This window comes from Salminus brasiliensis, chromosome 9 (assembly GCF_030463535.1).
Source record: "Salminus brasiliensis chromosome 9, fSalBra1.hap2, whole genome shotgun sequence".
Taxonomy (NCBI): Eukaryota; Metazoa; Chordata; class Actinopteri; order Characiformes; family Bryconidae; genus Salminus; species Salminus brasiliensis.
Genome location: NC_132886.1, coordinates 7,313,031 through 7,336,222, shown reverse-complemented (window position 1 = coordinate 7,336,222; position 23,192 = coordinate 7,313,031). Strand labels below are relative to the sequence as shown.

General features: G+C 41.4%; 1 protein-coding gene across 1 annotated transcript in view; it reads right to left on the bottom strand.

Annotated features, from left to right (window-relative positions):
* Positions 1-23,192, bottom strand: part of LOC140562256 (cadherin-2-like) — a 171,516-nt gene that overhangs the window by 26,309 nt on the left and 122,015 nt on the right. The window contains exons 5-11 of the mRNA XM_072687751.1: positions 21,814-21,969; positions 15,845-15,989; positions 13,722-13,894; positions 7,866-8,003; positions 3,660-3,845; positions 1,765-2,018; positions 1,230-1,372 (exon numbers count right to left, since the gene is read on the bottom strand). Coding sequence (XP_072543852.1) covers positions 1,230-1,372; positions 1,765-2,018; positions 3,660-3,845; positions 7,866-8,003; positions 13,722-13,894; positions 15,845-15,989; positions 21,814-21,969 — 1,195 coding nt within the window. The remainder of the gene's footprint in view (positions 1-1,229; positions 1,373-1,764; positions 2,019-3,659; positions 3,846-7,865; positions 8,004-13,721; positions 13,895-15,844; positions 15,990-21,813; positions 21,970-23,192) is intronic.

Below are 23,192 nucleotides of genomic sequence, written 5' to 3'. Positions count from 1 at the left end.
GGTACTTCACCATTTGAACCCTAGACTTATTTTTAAGATGTAATGTAAAGATATATTATTCCTTTACTATTGTTGATTATTCATTGTGAATTATTCCGTTTTTACTACGAATGATTCAGTATCCACTATGAATGAGTCACTATCCTCTATGAATTGTTCAGTAACTACTATAAATTATTAAGTGTCCACTATGAATTGTTCCTTAAATACTATGGATTCTTCAGTACCCACTATTAATTATTCAGTATTTACTATGAATTATTCAGTATCTATTATAAATTATTCAGTATCCAATGCGTGATGAGTTTGGGGTTGTGGTCAGAGTAGGGGCTCTCGTTGACATCAATGACCCAATATGTGATGGTCAATATGTAATGGTCAATATATGATGGTCAATATATGATGGTCCTAAATGAGGGTAAATGTGCTCAACATTACAGACGTTTAACAAAATGGTAATGTTAAACGCTTTATAAGCCATATCTTTTTTTAATACTGTAAACAATAACATATATTTCTCATAATAAATATACATTGTATAATCCAGTATTCTGGATATGAATTTGTCAGTAACTACAATAAATTATTAAGTGTCCTCTATGAATTATTCCATAAATTTAATGGATTATTTAGTACCTACTATTAAGTATTCAGTATCCACTTTAGTAATTCAGTAATTCAGTAATTTAGAAATTCAGTATCCAAATTATTCATGGTAAATTGTTCAGTATTTGAGTATTTCAGTAAATTATTCAGTATTTATTAGGAATTGATAGCACGAATGATCTGTCAATAAGCTACCATGCCATGTAGGAGACTGGTGTGGATGACTATGCTGTGCTATGCTAAAAAGATTCCTTGGGCAGAACTCCTAACACTGCCTTGATGTAATGCTTTGTAATATGTGTAACCCTGTAATTTGCTCTGGAGCAGAGCATCAGCTAAATGCTGAAAATGTAATGCACTACGAATTATTTAGTATCCATTATAAATCGTTCAGTTATTAGTATAAAATGAGTATATGAGTATTTGAGTGTGAGAATGAAACGTACACTTGGTAAACATTTCCTAAACTGACCACGAAACTTTCAAGAGGTTTTCTTACACCCTAAATGACGTGTGATTGAACATAACACAATGTGGTTACCACAACACAGAGAGCTGCAACAGAAGCGCCCGAGACCGAACAAATTTAATTGGTATGAGCAGTTGTACCATCTCAAACTCACCGCTGTCAGTAGCGAGGAAGGTGGCGTTGTACATGTTATTCTGAACATATGGGGATTCGCGGTCCAGAACAGCCGTAGTTGTGATGCGTCCGTTTTTCGGGTCGATCCTCAGCCAGTCGGCCGGGTCCGAGAGTTTGGAGTATCTGAGGAAAGAGAGAATGTTCGCTGGGGCTGTTTTTGCAGAAGGACAAGATTCAAGCTGTCACTTTATCCAACCGTATCCAAGCTGAGAGAGATGATTTCTCCAGCTGTATACCAAAGGACATTTCAAAGGGACGCTTCTGAATAACGTCAGATAAAACAGTGCGTACTCCAAACTGAACGTCTGGTTCACTCTACATGACCTTGTGGAGGCCGGACTGAGCTGGACCTTTACTTCAGCCCTATAACTGGGCCACATATAGTCAAATTTACACAATTTTCCTCTTACTGTAACAGCAGATCATCGGCCAAGACATGTTTGCTTCCTTGATTTTTTAACGAGGAGCTACGAGGCCTATAAGGTTAACTTGGTGCTGGTTGAAAGCAGCTGTACCTGATGCTCTGCTGCATGAAGCGGTCGGGGTCCTGGGCCGTGTAGGTGGTCAGCACAGACTCTGCCGGCATTCCCTCATCCAGTCTGATGAGTTTGGGGTTGGGGTCAAAGTAGGGGCTCTCGTTGACATCGATGACCCGGATGGAGACAGTGGCTGTGGACTGGCGAGGCAGGTTGATTCCTCGCTCCAACGCAACCTCGTTCATAGCGACCACGGTCAACACAAACGATCGACTGGTCTCAAAGTCAATGGGCTGTTGGGGGAGTATCATAAATCAAAAGTCAAATGAAAATGAGGATAAATGTGCTTAACATTATAGACATTTAACAAAATGGTAATGTAAACTGATGTCATATTTTTTTTCTAATACTGTAAACAATAACATATTTCTTATAATAAAGCTCTCTAAATTTGATATTTTATTATACCTTCACTCTTCTACAGCTTTCCTTTCCGAATCTACAGCTCTGTTTTTGATTCTGGACACAACAATTATTTTTATATCATATTTTCTAACTTTATACACAAAAACTAACAATAACTTTATGTATAATCCAGTATTCTGGATGTTAAATTTATTATAACTTTACTCTTAATCTTTTACAGCTTCCCTTTTAGCTAAAATTACTCAATTCAAATTATGTATAAATATTTTGTAAAGTTTTCAAAAATTTTCAGTATGCTGATATTGATATGAAATTGAAATTATATTAATTTTACATTTTATTATAACTTCTACTAAATCTCCTACAGCTTTCCCTTCATATTTACCAGCTCTGCTTTTCTATTTTGGACATAACAGTTATTTATATATCATATTTACTCATTTTGTACACAAACTAACAATAACTTTTTGTATAATCGAGTATTCTGGATAATAGATCAATTTTATTATAACTTTGTTATTATAACTATGACATTTATTAGAACGGTAACATTCTCTAAATATCCAATATGCTGGATATTATTTTAGATTGTTTTTAGATTTTAGATTTGGATTACTTTACAATTTCTATAGCTCTGTTGATCTTGCCAAAAATGATTATTTTTATATCTTTTTTTAATACCTTTTGGTAAAGTTCTCCATATTTTATATAGATATTAATTTTATATTTTATTATAACTTTTACACTGAAAAAGTCATTCAATAACTAATGTCAGCCAATAACAGTACAATTTTATGTTTTTTTAGAAAAGTGAACTTAGTCATGGTTTATTTTGTATATCATCGCCGTCTAATGAAAAACATGTATCTCTAAAATGGCAATGACTTTGAATGTTATTAAGAGCATTGTAAGAGCATTTCTATTGGTCCATTCATCCAGAATTACTTACACAGTGTACAGAAGCAGCTACAGGGAGAAAACTTAAAACTGACAAAAATGAAGATCCATGTTTTTCATTGGACAGCAGCGATGTGTAAAGGCATCCAACCACCGCAAACTCTAAACGGACCCACAAATGAACCAAACTCTCAGTCCTACTGTGGTTGTTTGTGGTTGATATTGTGGTCCGATTGATTTGTCTGGTGCAGACCTGAGTTTTCCTGACTGTCCAAACCAACTAAAGAAAAAGTGAGACTGGCCCACACTGAAAAACATGGTTGTGAAAGTGCCTCAAGACTAATCTGATTCCATAACACCTCCCTGTAACATTGTCTCATGGTCTTGGTTCTATTCAACAGGTGTAAATGTAATGGGACACTGGAGACAGAACACCTTGAGGAAAAGATCAACAGACTTCTGGACAAACGTCTGTATTAATCTGTCCAGAAATCCTGCCTGAACATGCCTACCGCAAGGATTTCTGTCCGAAGCATCATGGTCACAGAAGCCTGGAGCCCAGAGCAGAGGAAAAAGTGTGTGTAAGTGGCTCCCAGTGGAATCCTGCTCACCTTGACCACGGTCACCAGGCCCTCATTAGAAGTGGGGTCAGTGGGGACGGAGAAGCGGCCGGTTGGGTCGCCGCCGGTGATCTTGTACACTGCGTTCCAAGCCGGAGTGTTGGGCTGGTCTTTGTCGGTCACTGTGAGGTTGGTCACGATGACATTCACTCGGTTCTCTGGTACCTCGCCGTAGAACTGTGTGAGGAACACATTCACACTGAGCTCTTACACACTCGCAGTGTGAAACAGGACAGGTTTACTATGGCATTTGGTCCATGTTGTGCAGACTCAGCTTGGGTCGATAAGATAGCCGCATGAAAACCTGTGTTTTTTTATTGTGGTTGCTCTGAAGGTGGTGATTCAATGGTATTGATTTAGGAATGTTTTTGTTTTTCCCAAATTTTCTCCACAATTTAGTCATTTTCAATTCCCTCAGCTAGGACTACCTACCAGCCTATGTGTTTACTATGAGTCTCATTGCATTGTTGCAAACACACACCATCTACCAGTTCTGTTGACACTGGCTACACAAGCCAGATGGCTAGCAGGCCATCCTACCCACCCACAGAGAGTGAGATTATGAGATTATGACACTACAGATTATATTAACATTCAATTACGAATCTGCTCATTTTTCTGGGACTCCTGGCCATGGATGGCTGTGGCATCACCAGGGATCAAGCCAGTGAACGCCCTCTGAAAGAACCAACGCTTAGGCAGCAGGGCCACTCTGGAGCCCCTGATTTGGGAAAGACAACCATGATAACATTCATTTTAATATCGGCACATTTTTGGAGCAGATATTTAAGATGAAATGGGGAGTTGGGGGTGAGGTGGGATGGTGGTCATCTTTCCCAAATGCTTTTTTCACTAAATGCAATCAAATCCTCACAGCAATCCTCACAGGAATCTACTAGAAAGCCTTCTTCCCTTCTTCCCCAGAGACAGTTCCCCCAACAAAAGCAGGATCAGTACTTTTTAATAGCCTTGATTTTTAGGAGGAACAGCGAATGAGCAGGTGTCCCAATACTTTTGTCCTTATCTCAGTATTGATTAGAGACGTTCTGATCAAAATTTCATCATTGGTGATTCCAATATTGATTTCATTGCAGTCAAACTGGTCAAAGGCTGTTTTTTTTGGCAGAATCATGATTCTAGTATCTCTCTATTCACAAAATTTACAACATAAATGACAGGATTTGCCGTTTATTTGCACGTTAACCTTTAATTTTGAGGGGGGATTGCACTGTGACTGTGAATTACAGTGATATTGTAAATAGAATCAGAAGTAACCTCTTAATGAATTCGGTAAATAGAGGTAAAAATGAAGAAAATCCATAATCTTGCCAAATTTTTACAGAATTATCGAGATATGGACAATATTTACCATGAATTTCTAGACTTGAATTACTTCTGGCCATAATTATCGTGATGTATTTCATTCTTATGGAAAATATTGACACATTATAATCAAGTATAAATTCACCGCATTACTTTCCTCATCATGCCTTCCATACCTCCCTGTTCCACAGACCAGCCACCCACCACCAGCCAGTGTACTGGGAACTGTGCAACTCCTGCCAGACTCATTTATCCTGATGATGAACCCTGGCATTGCTGAGACCCTACACCACATCCCCCCCACCCCCCAGCCCATAATAACACACTTTCCTCCACCCCATGTGCGCTCTACCAATGACAATATCATCTACATAATTAAGCATGATGATGTTATCATTGTGAAATGTTGCCTCGGCACGTTATCGTAGGCGAGGCACTCCGAGGTAATCGAATCAGACACGTTTGGGAAATACACGGTTTGTGTTACACTGGGAGAGAGATTGATGGAAGCGAAGTCGCCTTGGCAGTTTATTTCAGCGAGGGGCTGTTAGGAGGGGCAGCGAGCGGTCCGTTATATCTCCCGTGGTTAAACAAAACTCAGAGGTAGTGTTTTTGAAGTCCTCATTAATATCTAAAGAGCAGGCTGTCGAGCGTGACTAGATTTTTCTTCAAATATGCTCGGCTGTCGTGAAAGCTTTAGAGGAATAATGAGAAATGTCCTTCAAACACACTTTTCCAATTCCATTAAACACCGTTGTGCTTTCGCCGAGTCGTTTCCTATGACAAGTGACAGAAATCACAGACTAACTAGATATTGGGCGGAATGGCTTGCTAATATCTTACCTGTCAGGGTGGAGAAAAAGCAGGAGTGGGAGGGAGGACTGGGAGAGAGTGGGTAAGTGAATAGCAGGCCATTCTCAATACAGTAAGTCGGTCACCCGTTCCATGCTTGCACTGTCTGCCTACTCAACCTACATTACCATATTACTACATTACACCATATGGGGCAGACAGACCTGAGTGACCTGCTGTGTACTGCTCAGAAGCCGCTCAGTGAAATGCTCTCCAGCTGTTACTGATGCTTTGCTTTACATTACATTTACAGCTTTACAGCAGTCTGCAGGGCAACAACATCTGGATGAAGTCACCGCCAGACTCGAGTTTCCAAGTTCCAGCATAGTTTAACACATAGCGGTTGAACCCTTGAGATGCCAAAAATAATAAGTAAACACTTTTTATATGATAAAATATTTAATTACATTGTAATTACATTGTTGGTTAATTAGTGTAGTTACTTATTGGATTAGCCAGCAGTGTAATTCATGTCATTTGATAAGTAATTTGATATGATTTCATATTTAATTACATTGCAAGTACACAGCTCTCTAATTTAATATAGTTATGTACTGGATTAGCCACAAATGTAAGTGCAATGTAATTGAATAAGATACTTTCATATTTAATTACACTGTCATTATACTCTTGACTAATTAAAATTAAAGATACTTATTGGACTAGCCAGCAGTGTAATCAATGTAATTTGATAAGTAACATAATTTCATATTTAATTACACTGAATTTGCCAATAATTATTAAATTGCTGACTAATACGAAGAATTAATAAGTTAACAATGTAACTTATTGTTAAATGTAAAATTAAAGTAAAATACTTTCATATTTAATTACACTGTAATTATTTTGCTGGTAAATATTTAGTGTAGTTACTTATTAGATTAGTCAACAGTGTGAGCACAATGTAATTTATTAAATTATACTGTCATATGTAATTACACTGTAACTGTTCATTGGTTAATTTGGTGTAGCCACATATTAAAATAGTCAGTGGTGTAATCAATGTAATTTGATAAGTAACCTAATTTATTAATTAATTTAATATGTAATTACATTCTAACTAAATTATTGGGTAATTTAAAGTATTAATAATTAGATTAGTTAACAATGTAACTGCAACTTAATTTAATAAGTAACATACTTTCATATGTAATTACATTGCAAGTACACAGCTCGCTAATTTAATATAGCCATATACTGGATTAGCCACAAATGTATGTGCAATGTAATTTTATAAGATACTTTCATATTATATTTTCATATTATATTTCAATAGATACTTTATATTGTACTGTTGACTAATTAAATGTAGTTATTTACTGGATTTGATAAGTAACATACTTTCATATGTAATTACATTCTAATTAAATTATTGGCTAATTTAAAGTATTAACAATTAGATATGTTAACAATGTAATTACAATTAATTTAGTCAGTAACATACTTTCACAATCAAATACATAGAAATTACACTGCAATGCTAAATTGGTGTAGTTACTTATTAGATTGGCCAAAAGTATGAACACCATATAAATGATTAAATAATACTTTCATATTTACTTACACTGTAATTATAATTTTGGTCAATTCAGAGTAGTCTATGATGAAAGTACAATGTAATTTGATAAGTAAAACTTACTTTCATATTTAATTAAATTGTAATTGGCTGATTTAATGCAGACACTTGTACTTAATTCAATGTAGATACTGTAATTACAACATAATTAAAGTAACATACTTTTTTAATGAATTACATACTGAAATACATGTTTGCATATTCAATTACACTGTATTACACTGCTGGCTAATTCAACATAGTTAAGTATTGGATTAGCCAACGATGTAAGTACAAAGTAGTGTAATAAGCAACATATTTTTTAAATTGAATTACATTGTAATTACACTGTTGACAAATTCAGTGTAATTACCTACTGGATATTTTACAACTGGCAAAATAAAACAACGTAACGACAATTACTTTTCATCAAATTCAAATCACACAGATGACGTCGCAAGACTTACGGTATCTGCGGTGAACTCGGGAGGGTTGTCGTTGACGTCCGTCACCCTGATGACAGCTGTGGCTGTGTTCGAAAGGCCGTACATCGGGTTCCCCTCCATGTCAGTGGCCTGGATGATCAGGGTGTACTGAGGAACTTTCTGAAAGTGAAGCAAATCAAACCCAACTTTAAACTTTAGTGACTTAGATTTCCTTTTCTTCTTCTTCTTCGTCAGAATTACAGCTTATTTGACCAAAGGCAAACCTTCCAGCTCTCCAAACACCCCGAGGACAGGTCTCGGCTTCCACTCCTCACTCCTAAGACGTCCAACCCAGGCCGTTTGCTCTGAATTCCAGGTAAGTCTACGCATATTAAGCCTTAGGGAGTAATAAGCCTGGGTTCTTAAGGGGTTAAATGAGTGCTGGAAAAGGTTAATCACTGAGAAGTACTATCTTCCTCCAGCTAATTTAAATGTTCGAGATGTGATCCTTCTCAGGTGATTTAAATTTTCCTTTTTAGCTTTGGTTTGCTTGATTTTTAAAATGCCACCATCAGGGCGGCACGCTTGCAGGAGGAGATAAAATAATTATGTGTGTCGACATCAAATGGACATTTTCCCTGCCTTTATGCTCTCCATTAATATTCCTCTCGACTCAACACACACAATATCCCGTTAGTTTTCTTCATAAGTGAAGGTGAAGAACGGCAGAGAACAGCGGAGAAGGCCGGAGAAGGCCGGAGAACACCGGAGAACACTGGAGAAGGCCAGAGAACACCGGAAAACGCTGGAGAAGGCCGGAGAACACCGGAGAACACAGGAGAAGGCCGGAGAACACAGAAGAAAGCCGGAGAAGGCCGGAGAACACAGGAGAACACAGGAGAACACAGGAGAAGGCCGGAGAACACCAGAGTTGGCCGGAGAAGGCCGGAGAACACCGGAGAAGGCCGGAGAAGGCCAGAGAACACAGAAGAAAGCCGGAGAAGGCCGGAGAACACAGGAGAAGGCCGGAGAACACCAGAGATGGCCAGTGAAGGCCGGAGAACACCAGAGAAGGCTGGAGAAGGCCCGAGAACACAGAAGAAAGCCGGAGAAGGCCGGAGAACACCGGAAAAAGCCGGAGAACACTGAAGAAGGCCAGAGAAGGCCGGAAAACACCAGAAAACGCCGGAGAACACCAGAGAAGGCCGGAGAACACCGGAGAAGGCCGGAGAACACCGGAAAACGCCGGAGAACACCAGAGAAGGCCGGAGAACACCGGAGAAGGCCGGAGAACACCGGAAAACGCCGGAGAACACCAGAGAAGGCCGGAGAACACCGGAAAATGCCGGAGAACACCAGAGATGGCCGGAGAACACAGGAGAAGGCCGGAGAAGGCCGGAGAACACCGGAAAACGCCGGAGAACACCAGAGATGGCCGGAGAACACAGGAGAAGGCCGGAGAAGGCCGGAGAACACCGGAAAACGCCGGAGAACACCAGAGATGGCCGGAGAACACAGGTCCAACCCTTAAGCATCAACATGTGCTGTGAGCTGTTTGCTTGTGAACGTCGTGAGGAGCGTGATATTTATTAGCTCGACAGCCATCTGCAATGTGAATGTGTGTGTGTGTGTGTGTGTGTGTGTGTGTGTGTTTGTGTGTGCATGTGTGTGTGTGTGTTTGTGTGTGATTTAGATGCCCCTGCCATACCTGGACACACCTGACACCTGACTGAATGTAGGTTCATTTCATGCATCCCCATTCTTCTGACGTTTAGAGCAAAGGCTTGTGCTAAAATGCTAGCAATTCATTTCAAAGATCAATATAAACAGTAGATATGATAGCTCTGTGTGTGTCCAAAAGTTTGTGGACACCCTTTCTTGTCTACTCACTCTAGAGAAGTGTCGCCAGTAGAATAGGAGGGAGGACTCTCTGAAGCAGATAAACATGAACCTACTGGCACCATGCTGCCTAAAAAATGCCAGGTGTGGGCTGGAGGGGTATGAAGCCCCCCAGCATTGAGCTGTGGAGCAGTGGAACACCCCTTAAGACTCCCAGGCTTGTTACACACTCGGTAGCTAAAGGGACTTCTGGACTAACTGGTGGGGCTATTCTTTGGTAATATGGACCTGCCGCCGGTCCACAGGCTGTTTAAGGGGTTCAGGATTCAGGGTTTTTGTCTGACAGCAACGAAATGTAGGCCTATGTCAGCTGTCATGACAAGCTTACGCAGGTGTCATGCAGCCCTGCCAACACTGCTCTTAGTGTTGCTGGAAAAATTAGAGCAAGTACAGGGCGTGTTCCTCCCTGAATTGTCCAGATCAGTGGGTCTATCATGTCCACTCTTTCTAGTGTGAAGCTGCTGAGATAATGGTTATCTTTAATTCTCCATTAATGTCCTACGAGGCCAGTGTCAATAACGGCGGACGCGTGGAGCTGGGCGACACACACGCGCAGAGACAGCCGCTGACTCCTGCTCCGCTAATAGCCGCAGAGGAGCCGGCACGCTGGCTCGGTAATAAGGCTCCCTCCCTGCGGCCGCTGACCGAATACATTAGCGAGGCCGTGGGGCGGAATTGATTGAGCCGGAGCCGGCGAGGGTGTCCTTATTAGAATTTTAGCATCTATTTATTTATTTATGCTTTATTTCCGGCCCAATTAAACAGCCTGCTAATGATTATGGTTCACAAGGACATGCGAACACACACACACACACTGACACCTGCATAAGCATATGCGTGAACTAGCCCAAAACCTTGTAAAAGGTCAGTTTTTGACGATTTTCACTTTTTGATATAATGTGAATCTAGCAATTGTCCTTTATATCGTTTCCAAATGTTGTGATGAATGGACCAATAGAAATGCTCCAAAATGACTTGGAACTTTTTTTCCCCCATTGACTTCCATTGAAAGTTAGGAAGGTTTTTCCCTTCTCCTGTAAAGTTGCCATTTAGGAGATTCCAGATTTTTGCCTAACAGCAATGATATCCAGTCCCATAAACAAGACTGTAAGTGTAGAAGCACAAGCAGTCCACACACACACACACACACACACACACTATCAGACAGTCCCGTGTCAATGCTTAGGCGTTTGCTCAGGCTCAGGGCTGAAGAAGTGTGAGGTGGTAAAGTCATGAGCAGCATTTTATCAGGCATTAGTCAGTGTGTCATTAAAAACCCCATTAGGCACCGAACAGCCGAGCAGCCAGCAAACCTGCTGTGTGTTACTCAATACTGAATACTGCAGTGCAGAGCTTCCAGTCTGCCAGCTCCCCGCACCTGATCCAGCTAATGAAGGCTGATAATGAGCTGATAAGCTGAATCAGGTGCGTGGGAGAAGAGTAAATGCTAACCTGTACGATATCGCGCCCGAAGATCACCGCTCCGATTGCATTCCACGCGTCCAATCTTCATTATGCTTCCGTATGCATTAAACACTGGCGTGTTCGGAGGGGTTCCTCTTCACTACAAGATTTATTGGGTAATTAACCCTCCTGTTATGCTCAATAGTAAGGAACAGCAATAATGTTCCCGGGTCAAGGTGATGACGAAGTGATGTTTACTAGGGCTGTGTATTGGCAAGGACCTGGCGATATGATAGTATCAGAGTACCGGGGGTTACAATTCAGTGTATTGCAATGTACTGACTCTCTGGAGCAGATAAACATGAACCTATCGGCACATTGCCTGATGCCTGGCGTGAGCTAGTGGGGTAAAAAAGCCCACCAGCAGTGGAAAAACTGTACTGTGAAATGATGGATGGTGGTGCTCAATGCAATACTTTTGGTTTTTGGGATGAGTTGGGAAGTTGGGGATGATTAGGTGTGGTGCTGATCACCCATGCTGAACGCAAATCCTCAAATCCTCACAGCAATGCTTCTCCAAAATCTAGTAGAAAGCTTTTTTTCCCTGGACAATAGAGACTGTTACTCCAGCAAAAGCAGGATACACTCTTTTTAATACCTTTGATTCTGTAAAGAAAAATGAATGAGCAGGTGTCCCAATACTTTTGTCCATATAGTGTAGTATAGTATAGTATATATTTCCGTCCATAAACAATGAATTTACTAACTGAACTAATTGAATCATCTAAAAGGTAATAGTGTAATGTGAGGGTCATTTTTACCCCTTGTAGATCATGGTTTACCTTCTTACTTTGCTTTCTTTACATTCAGCACATTTATTTTATTTTATTTATTCTTTTCAATTATTTTATTTATTCTTTTCAATTATTTTATTTATTCTTTTCAATTATTCTACTTATTTATTATTATTATTAATTATTTTATTCTTTTTAATTATTTTATTAATTCTTGATTATTATTTTATTTATTCTTTAATTATTTATAATTTAGACCTTTTCTTTCGATTTTATTTGGCCTTGCAGATCTAGCACCTCTTTTTCCCCCTTTTTAACAAGACTGTCTCTCTTGGAGTTGACTGCTATGGGACAGGTCTACTTGTGGTCTCAGTTGGCCCTGACCCTCATCATCTGACAATGTCTCATCCTGATCAGAATAGATAGTCTCCCTCTATCACATTCAATGCTCCCGGCACTGGGAGGGTGGAGACCGGCACATGCCTCCTCTGGCACTTGCGCACCCCACCGGCGCCTCTTTTTCCGAACTGACGCCAGTGCAAGGTCACCAGGCAACCAACATGCTCGGAGGAAGGCGCTATGGGGCATCGGCCAGCAGACGCCAGAGCCAGCAAGAGCTGCACTGGATGGATGCGGGGAGAAAGTGCCATCTACCCATCCTGGACAGAGCCAGGCCTGGCCGGCTCTTCTACTTCACTATCCTGACCAAGCATGTCTTGCAAATGCGTGATAATGAGTCGTTTTTCCACTATTTAGGCTCCAAGACTCCAATGTGACGCTCCAAAAATGACCGAAAATATTTTCCCTGTATTTTTAAACTCTGAAACGTGTCCAACTGACCTGCAACGCAGCAGGAGGGCTAATCAAACTGTTAGACGGGAAAACCTACATTGATTTTACACAAAATTCCCCACAACCAAGATCTAACCAATCAGAACAAACATGGGCCCTATTTTAGCGATCTTAGGGGAGTTGTGAACCACGTCTTTGCTACGGTAACGACGGGAAAAGTTTGCCTTGCACGGCCTGAAGCGCACAAAAGTCATGTGCTGAGTCTCTTAATTAATCATGGGTGTGTTTATTTTTGGGCATAACGTGCAGTCAGGTGCAGGCAGAGAGCCAGGTGCGGTCTGACTTTAGCGGATAGCTAATTTCTGGGAAGGCTTGAAGCGGTGGAGCACCTCGCCTCCAAAATAGTGTTATTTTATTTGATTTCTGTTGATTGTTGATGTAAAAGTTTGCATAGCTGCCAACTAGCACGTGCTGCATGTCCATGTCTGCCTAGGCTGTTTTCCGTCAGTGGAGCTTCTGTTGCCAAGATATGTAGCAATACTCCAGAAATTGACCTGAACACCCCTCATTTCGAGACCACGACGCCCATCAGGGTATTGGCAAGCACTGTTGCTATTTAAACGATGCAGGTGGAAGCCGTGAAAATCGACTGTTGGTGGGGTGTGAGATAGCGATGAGCATCGGGACACGCCTCATGCAGGGTGTGATACAGAGGGCATGGCGTCTGAAGCTGGCTTCGGTAGTTGTGCACTGGAGCTACGTGGCTAAAGAGCTGATCTGGAATATAAACTTTCTGTATGTGCATTAATTAGCACCAATTAGCTCTGTGCTAACAGGATGCATACATTATCCCTTGTTTATCTCAAACCAAGTTCAGACCATCTGATGTGCTTTCTGACACTGTATGACACACCGTTATCTAGAACAAGGGCTAAAGTACGTCACCAAGCGAATAATCAACAGCAGCAGGTTTTGCGCTCTCAACGTGAAAAGATCGCCCTGTGTTCACCTCTCGGTCCAGTCCGGCTGCCACCGTGATGATGCTGCCGGTGCGGTTGTTGATGGTGAACATGTTGGAGCTGGGGCTCTCGGGGTTCTGAGACAGGATCTTGTAGCGCAGCTGACCGTTCTGTGTGCGAGGGTCATCCTTGTCTTCGGACGTTACGGTCATGACCGAAGTGCCTGCAGAGAAAACCAGGACAGAAACAAACTCAGGGTCAATGATGGGTTGGTTACAAGTAGAATCATACAGTGTAACGTACGCCAAATTGACAAAAGTATTGGGACAACTGTTTATTCATCACTTCTTCTGAAATCAAGGGTATTAAAAAGAGTGTATCCTGCTTTTGTTGGAGTAACTGTCTCTACTGTCCAGAGGAGAAGGCTTTCTACTACATTTTGGAGGCAGATTGCTGTGAGGATTCGAGGATTGCATTCAGCAACAGAAGGATTAATGAGGATGTTGGATGATGATCACCACCCCACCTCATCCTCAACTCCTCAACTCATCCCAAAAGTATTGGATAAAGCACCACCATCAATCACTCCAGAGAACACAGTCCTTCCACTGCTCCACAGCCCAATGCTGGGGGGCTTTATTATACCCCTCTATTCCACGCCTGACATTAGGCAGCATGGTGGCTATAGGTTCATGTTTATCTGCTCCAGATAGTCCTATTCTATTGGCAGTACTTCTTCTCTGCAGAGACTAGACATGCCGTGTGTGCCTGTGTCAGCAGCAATGGGCGCAGCTTAAAGTAGCAGAATGCATTCGTTAGAAAGGATGTCCACAAACATTTGGACATATAGTGTATCTAAAGGGACTAGACAAGTGTGTGTGTGCATTCGCAATGGGTGCAACTTACTTAATGGGTGCTACTTTCATTATAGGGCTACCATTATTATAGTTAATGTATATCATAACATCATAACATAAGGAGGTTATGATCAGTTAGCTTCATATTTTGGAACCCCATAAATGACCTGGGAGCTTGAGGGGTTAAAGTGATTTGAGAGTTTCAGTAAAAGCTCAATACACTGTATACACCAGTATAACATCTAAGGTGAAAGGATTTCAGTGTGTATTAGAGCAGCACTTCAGAATGTAACTGGCCATTTTGGTCACTGCAGTCATTATAAGAACTTCCCCCTCCCATACCTCTACACTCCTACATATTCAGCTTTTGTCTGCTTTACTTCTCAATGCAAAAACAGCGGTTCAAGGTAACACAGTCAAGATTACTCATTTAAAACACTGTGTACTAACCGCAACTGAAGTGAAACGGCGTCCTCTGTGCACCCCCTGAAAACCTTTACACAAGCTCAATGGAGCCAAGTCACTCAAAAGAACCCTAAGGAGGCCAAATGTAAGGAAGGACGCAACAACTTCTTTAAACCATCAAGCAAATCTGCCAGTTTGCCAGGAATGAGAGGCATGTTCAGGACTGGTGTTATGATAAGTGAATTACATATTCAAATATAGATTTTTTCACTTAATATTTAAGAAAAATGTAAGAAAAATTGTTATTTTCAACAAATCTTCTCTTTGTTCCCTCAATGTTTTTCTTCCGACCAATTCTAAGAACATTTGGTATTCACACTCTGATACTGCTTAACCTTCTCCGAGTAAATGGTCACCCAGCCCGACCCTATTGAAAGACTACCAGTCCGACCAGGAGGCACCCCACCATCACCACCCATACCAGACCAGCTGCACACCCTCCTACCACTGCTACCTGTCTAATGACCATGTTAAACCTAAATGGACTCTTAACTATCTGCCACTATTAATATCACCACTATTACCCATCATTACTCTGACCATCACTGCCATGACTATATTATATATTCTACTACAGCATGATTATTATATTATGATTATGATCAGAGCAGTTCAACAGTATATATGGTTTGGTAACTTTTATCAATAATTAATAAATAGTTCTGATCAGAGGAGGACGGGTCGGGTCCCCCTTGTGAGTCTTGGTTCCTCCCAAATTTATTAATTCAACCATGGTATCGGACCTCAATGCAAAGTTTATGTATCTGTATCGGAACAGGAGAAGTCGGATCGGTGCGTTCCTGTATATCTATATACACAGGAAATAAGGTGAAGTCTTGTTTGGGGTGTACCTGGCCTGGAGCCCTCCGGCACAGTTCCGTTCCAAATCTGATGCACGAACTCCGGTCGGTTGTCATTCATGTCAATCACGTTGATCACAATGTCGATGGGGTTTTCCACCTGATTGCCATTCAGGTCCACTGCGTGTGCCCGGAGCTGCAGAGGAGGGAAAATCAAGGTTTTAGAGCACACACTCACACACACACACACACACTGATAGGTTTAGTGCTCAGAGAAACCGAGAGCTTCTCGTCTCCATAAACATTTAAACACACTCAGAATAACACACTCATGAACATGCACTTACTTAGAGGCCTAAGCAACACAGACATGATGGTCAGAGGCCTTCTCAAGCAGGGTGACCATTCCCAGCATAATCAGGAAGTCAAAGCACTCGTAGTGACTCCACATCATTTCCACCCTGATTAAGCTCAGTGGGCAAGCTCTTGTTTCTGAAGTCCTCCTTCGGAGAGAGTGGAGGGTGGCTGCTCAGTTCAGTGTGGTGTTGTGATTAGCGCTACTGGAGCTGGATTAGCTTTACCAGAGGCGGTTCTGTAACGTGACGTCTTCATCAGATTGGACTACTAGATAAAGTATTTGTGTACTTCTTCCCCTAAATAGTCACAGATAGCTCGGATTGAAAGGTCATAGAAAGCTGGAAGGTCACTGTGCCACGCTCAATAACAAGAACCACACGGTTTGTTATTATAGGCACTTTTTAATAAGAGGAGGGTAAAGGCTGGCATGTGTGTCCACCGAACTAAGATTATGCTGAACGATGGGGGGGAGACGGCCATCTTTTTCACCCAAAGAGAAAGGCCAATTATGCTGAAACCAGCTCCCAATCTCCCAATGATAGGACCAACGGTTAAGGTCTCAGTATACTTCTTGTGGAGATGCCGCTCGCCTGGTTTCACCAGCAAAATAGTGTAACTGCAGAGAAAACGAACAATCGAAGACATCGCACACAAACACAGTTACGTGATTGGTCAAGAGGTGCCACTATACAGAGCGTGATCCTCTTCCAATGGAAATGACCTTAAAACCCCATAGTGCCACCTGCAGTAGTGGAGAGCCCATACACATGAGCTGAGCTGAAAGCCTGCTGCAGCCTTTAGACCATTGTACCTCCAGAAATTATATAAAAGTGCTACAAAGTCCCTTTAAGCAATGCTATAAGAACCTGTACATCAAGTGAGCATTTCCTAAACCTTCAGAGAATTCTTCAGAACCACAGATCTCTTTTACAAGAGAACCAAATTAGTTTATTTTCTAAGCAATCACTCAAAGAACCCTTTGTAGCACCTTCATCTTCCATGCAGATGCCACCTCGTATTGGAAAATTGAATGTGGACCACCTGGTGGGGCCTTAGCACTGGGTTGAGAAGCACTGCATTATGGCCTGCAGCATAACGGCTCAGACACCCACCCACACTCGCTCGCAAACTCACGTACACAACCGCACTCGGTGGAAGTACCTCTCTCTCTTTATTCTCAGATTAGGGTTCTGGAGGCCGCAGTTTCACCAGACCGTAAAAATGCGGGTGGTATTAATCCTTACAGCTACCAACCCGTGAACTCATTCTCCAACCACATTTGTTTTAAAGAACCCTTTGTAATTAATAGTGTACCTACTGTTTCCTACCTCTATCTCCCTCTAGCCCTGATAGTCCTTATAGTCCCGTCTGGATTCACACATTTTTGATTTTCCATGCAGACGCCGCCTCAAATTGGGAAAAAAAAGGTCCACTGGTGAACCGGCGACAGGTTCATGGGCACCTAAAGCTCACTGATGCTTATGGAGGCCCCACCCCACACCTTACAGAACTTACAGCTGCTACATCTTGGTTCCAGATACCACAGGACACCTTCTGGGGTCTTGTGGAGTCCATGTCTTGATTGGGCAGATCTGTTGTGGCGGCACAAGGACCCACTCAATATGAGACAATACTAATAGTATGGTCCTAATGTTATGGCTGATTGGTGTATGTAGATAATCCATCAAAAAACAATGCTCTCATGTATCCATTACAGCAGTGAGCTGTATGTATTTTTTCTGGCGCATGCAGTGCATGTAAAAACCCACCAGGGGGTAGAAACCATGTATCTGATTTTATTATTTTATCATTTTTACTTATTTAGTTTATTATACTGTTCATTATTGTTATTATTTATCTATTATTAAATAATAATTAGCATTTAATTATCACACTGATGTTGCATAGGCCTCAGAGGGGCCATTCAGTATCTACCTGGACAGTCGTATATACGTATACTGTATATGTAATTACGAGAGTGGAGAACTGAAGTGTGGTTAATGGTGTTGTGGCACAGAGCTGAATGTGGACCACCTGGTGGGGCCTTAGCACTGGGTTGAGAAGCACTGCATTATGGCCTGCAGCATAACGGCTCAGACACCCGCCCACACTCGCTCGCAAACTCACGTACACAACCGCACTCGGTGGAAGTACCTCTCTCTCTTTATTCTCAGATTAGGGTTCTGGAGGCCGCAGTTTCACCAGACCGTAAAAATGCGGGAGGTATTAATCCTTACAGCTACCAACCCGTGAACTCATTCTCCAACCACATTTGTTTTAAAGAACCCTTTGTAATTAATAGTGTACCTACTGTTTCCTACCTCTATCTCCCTCTAGCCCTGATAGTCCTTATAGTCCCGTCTGGATTCACACATTTTTGATTTTCCATGCAGACGCCGCCTCAAATTGGGAAAAAAAAGGTCCACTGGTGAACCGGCGACAGGTTCATGGGCACCTAAAGCTCACTGATGCTTATGGAGGCCCCACCCCACACCTTACAGAACTTACAGCTGCTACATCTTGGTTCCAGATACCACAGGACACCTTCTGGGGTCTTGTGGAGTCCATGTCTTGATTGGGCAGATCTGTTGTGGCGGCACAAGGACCCACTCAATATGAGACAATACTAATAGTATGGTCCTAATGTTATGGCTGATTGGTGTATGTAGATAATCCATCAAAAAACAATGCTCTCATGTATCCATTACAGCAGTGAGCTGTATGTATTTTTTCTGGCGCATGCAGTGCATGTAAAAACCCACCAGGGGGTAGAAACCATGTATCTGATTTTATTATTTTATCATTTTTACTTATTTAGTTTATTATACTGTTCATTATTGTTATTATTTATCTATTATTAAATAATAATTAGCATTTAATTATCACACTGATGTTGCATAGGCCTCAGAGGGGCCATTCAGTATCTACCTGGACAGTCGTATATACGTATACTGTATATGTAATTACGAGAGTGGAGAACTGAAGTGTGGTTAATGGTGTTGTGGCACAGAGCTGAATGTGGACCACCTGGTGGGGCCTTAGCACTGGGTTGAGAAGCACTGCATTATGGCCTGCAGCATAACGGCTCAGACACCCGCCCACACTCGCTCGCAAACTCACGTACACAACCGCACTCGGTGGAAGTACCTCTCTCTCTTTATTCTCAGATTAGGGTTCTGGAGGCCGCAGTTTCACCAGACCGTAAAAATGCGGGAGGTATTAATCCTTACAGCTACCAACACATGAACTCATTCTCCACCCTCTTAGCCCTCCCCCACCCCACTCAAACTCAGTCTGTTATGTTGAGATAAGTGGCAAACAACAGACTGTATTAATAAATGGCATTATTTATTTTATTATTACTAATAAAATGCATTATGTCCTTCAGAAAGCTAGTGTGAGGCCCAAATCTTCATGGCATGGCTTCCAACAAGATGCTGGAACCGTTCCTTTGAGATTCTGGCCCATGTTGACATGCTTGCCTCACACAATTCCTGCAGATTTTCCAGGATCCGGTTCATGCTGTGAATCTCCCGCTCTACCACATTCCTAAGATGTTCTGCTGGATTCAGATCTGGTGACTAGGAAGGCCGCTGAGGAACACTGGACAACTCCTCGTCATGTTCATGAAACCAGTTTGAGAGCTTCTGCTTTGAGACATTCTGGAAGTAGCCGTTAGAAGATGGTAAGCTGTGGTCATGGAGGGATGCACATGGTCAGCAACCATGCTCAAATAGACTGTGGCATTCTAGCAATGGGCCCAAATCGTCCAGGTTGCAAATTCTGAAGCTATCATCTGTGTGACAGAAGTTCATCAGAGATCCATCAGACTGGGCTGCTGGTCTCTCCAGTCTTTACCTGTCCATGTTTGGTGAGCCTGAGCTGAGCCACTGCAGCCTCAGCTTTCTGTCTTCTGGTCTTCTGCTGTTGTAGCTCATCAGCCTCAAGGTTGGATGTGCTTTCCTGCTCGCCACAGTTGTACAGAGTGGGTATCTGAGCTACTGTAGTCTTTCTGTCAGCTCCAACCAGTCTCTTTTTCCATCTGCAGAACTGAAGAACTGCCCTCACTGGATGTGTTTCCTTATTACAGCATTCTGATGAACTCTAGAGACTGCTGTAGTGGAAATCCCAGGAGGTCAGCAGTTCTAGAAACACTAGAATCAGCCCTTCTGACACCAACAGTCATGCCATGTGCCCATGGACTGCACTGCTGCCACTGCAGATTGGCTCAATGAAATAATTAAATGAATAAGTAGGTGTACAGGATTTCCTAATAAATGCCTAATTTGGTGTGTATGAACAGCTGTGGAACAACGTCCCAGGCGTTTAAGGGTTAAAATGATCTAAAAGGGCATTAAAGGTTATGTGTGAGTGTGTGTGTGAGCGTGGCTTGCTCATTCGAATGCTCCAGCTATGCGAGCTCTGAGAGAACTCGCTGACAGTAATGCTTGAAGCTGCAGTTTCTGACTGTGAAATTGTTGCAGTAAATTTGTAGATACGGCTGCGTTGCTGCGCTCGGCTGTTTGGACTCCGTTTCAGAACGAGTGCAGGAATCTGAATCATTTTTACTGTCTTAAGTCTAAGGGAAACATTCAGTGTAAACACACACACGCACACACACACACACTGCAAATGCGTACATTAAACAGTTCTGTCTGATGTATGTGTGGATATACTTTGTAGGCCTCGTGCCAAACACAACTCATCAGATAAATGAGAATGCATCTCACAGCTCTTGCTTATCTTCTGGCACTGAAAACGCCCATATGCCATCCAGCCTCTCCTCAATGACATAATGGAAAACAGTCACAAATAATAAACATCTGAAATCTGAAAAATAACCCGAACATGCATTCGATTATCTTGGTTTCTTTTCTGTTTAGCTGGAAAAATAACCCGCAAAGGTTCTGTTTAGGAGTCCAACAGATTCAGATTCGGTATAATGAGGCAAATCTGACAGAGCATTGTGTTAAAAACCCTTATATAACAATTTGGAGGAAACCTGGCAAGAATGACATGTTTATATGACTGTTTATATGAAGTGTTTATTATCAATATTCTGAATTACCTTTTAATTACTGCATAACATTTTCAGTATTTTTTTTTTATTTTATTCTAAAGCATGACATTAATTCAATCTAAGTTATCATTATTATTATACATTTACATTTTTTTGTTTTTATTCTAAAGCATAATTTTAATTTAATCTAAATTATCATTATTATTATTATACATTTACATTTTTTTGTTTTTATTCTAAAGCATAATTTTAATTCAGTCTAAATGATCATTATTATTATTATTATACATTTACATTGTTTTGTTTTTATTCTAAAGCATGATATTAATTCAATCTAAATCAGCACTTCTTCATCAAAGTATCTTCATCACTTATTGAAGCATCTTCTGGCCAAAAGCTGGTTTAAACAACTGAAGGGTTTTAGTGTTGATGAGTTTAGACATTCCAACATTGGCCTTTGGCTTTCCCAAGCTAGCACTGTCACAAATACTCGGACAGATCTTACACACTGGTACCATTTCCTTCAAACGAATTCTCCTTGCTTTTATTTATTTTCATATATGTATTAAAATGAATACTGAAAAGCCAGACGACCCAAAACGTGGACAGGTAGTGTAGTGCAGTGTTAGTCAGGGGTTCTTACGTGGAAGCTGGCGATGTGCTCACGGTCGAGAGGCTTGAGCACGCTCAGTTCTCCTGAGATAGGGTCGATGGAGAAGATGCCGGTGGGCGGCTGGTCAGCTCCAGGCCCGGTCACACTGTAGCGCAGGTTCACCTTGTTATCATGGTCTGAGCGGATCTGCACACACACACACATTCACATTCACACACACCCAAGAGCAGAAAGCAGACTTTATTATAGGCCTGGGATGGGAACAGCCTAGGATGCCATTATCACTGTATTTAAACATATTAATTTCTTGGTTTCCTGTGATGTGAGAGGGTGTGTTCACATTGGGAGGCTGAATATGGAACAGATCTTATTTTTTGCCTTAATGCGACGCAGTTCTGATGTTGTCTGAGCAGTCTAGACACACAAATCTGATCTTTTCTGATCAAATATGAGCCACTTTTTTAATACGTAATACACCAGATATATCTGATGAAAAATCTGAAAAATGTCTGAACTGACCATAATGTAAACATAGCCAGAGTGTCTTGTATTAGATTTTATTAGATCGGATTTGTACCACATGACACAAAAAATCAGACGTTTCACTTTAAACAGTCAATGTGAACTCTGGCAAAGATTTCAAAAGATCAGATTTTTGTGTTCATACAATGCAGAAAAAAATCTGATCTAATACATATAAAAAAAATCAGATTAGCGCCACCTCATCACTAAAATGTGAACACAATAATCTGCATTATGTGTTTGCTTCTGTATTTATATCACTTCAAACTGTCAAGGTAAACATAGCCAAGTGGCTTGGATTAGATTTGAATAGATCAGATTTGTGTCCACATGGCAGAAGAAAATCTGATCACTTTAAACAGTCAAAATGGCTCAAAACTGATTTTTAAAAATCAGACTCTTGTGTTCACACAATGTGGAAAAGATCTGTGAACGCTGGCCACTTTTAAGTGTGGGAGGAACCTCTAAACTGGTAAAGAACCTTTACATAGAGTTCTTTAAAGCTTTAAAAGGTTCCTCACACTCACATCTCTTGTACGGTTTTGTAGCATCTTAATTTGTAAGAGTATTTGACTCATTTCATACTGGCCAAGCAGCGCTGAACTGATTTCAAAAGATCAGATTTTAGCGTTTACACCATACAGAAAAAATGTCAGTCTCAGTGTGTCTTTGCTATGGTAACGACGAGAAAAGTTGCTCGGCTCGAAATGCACAACAGGCATGTACTGAGTCTCTTAATTAATCATGGGTGTGTTTTTTTTTGTTTTGTTTTGTTTTTTTTTTGGGGGGGGGGGGTGGGGGGTGTACCGTGCAGTAATAAACCAATCAGTGTGTCTCTTGCCGTTCTCTTTAAGAGCCAGGTGCGGTCTGACTTTGGGGGGTTGCTA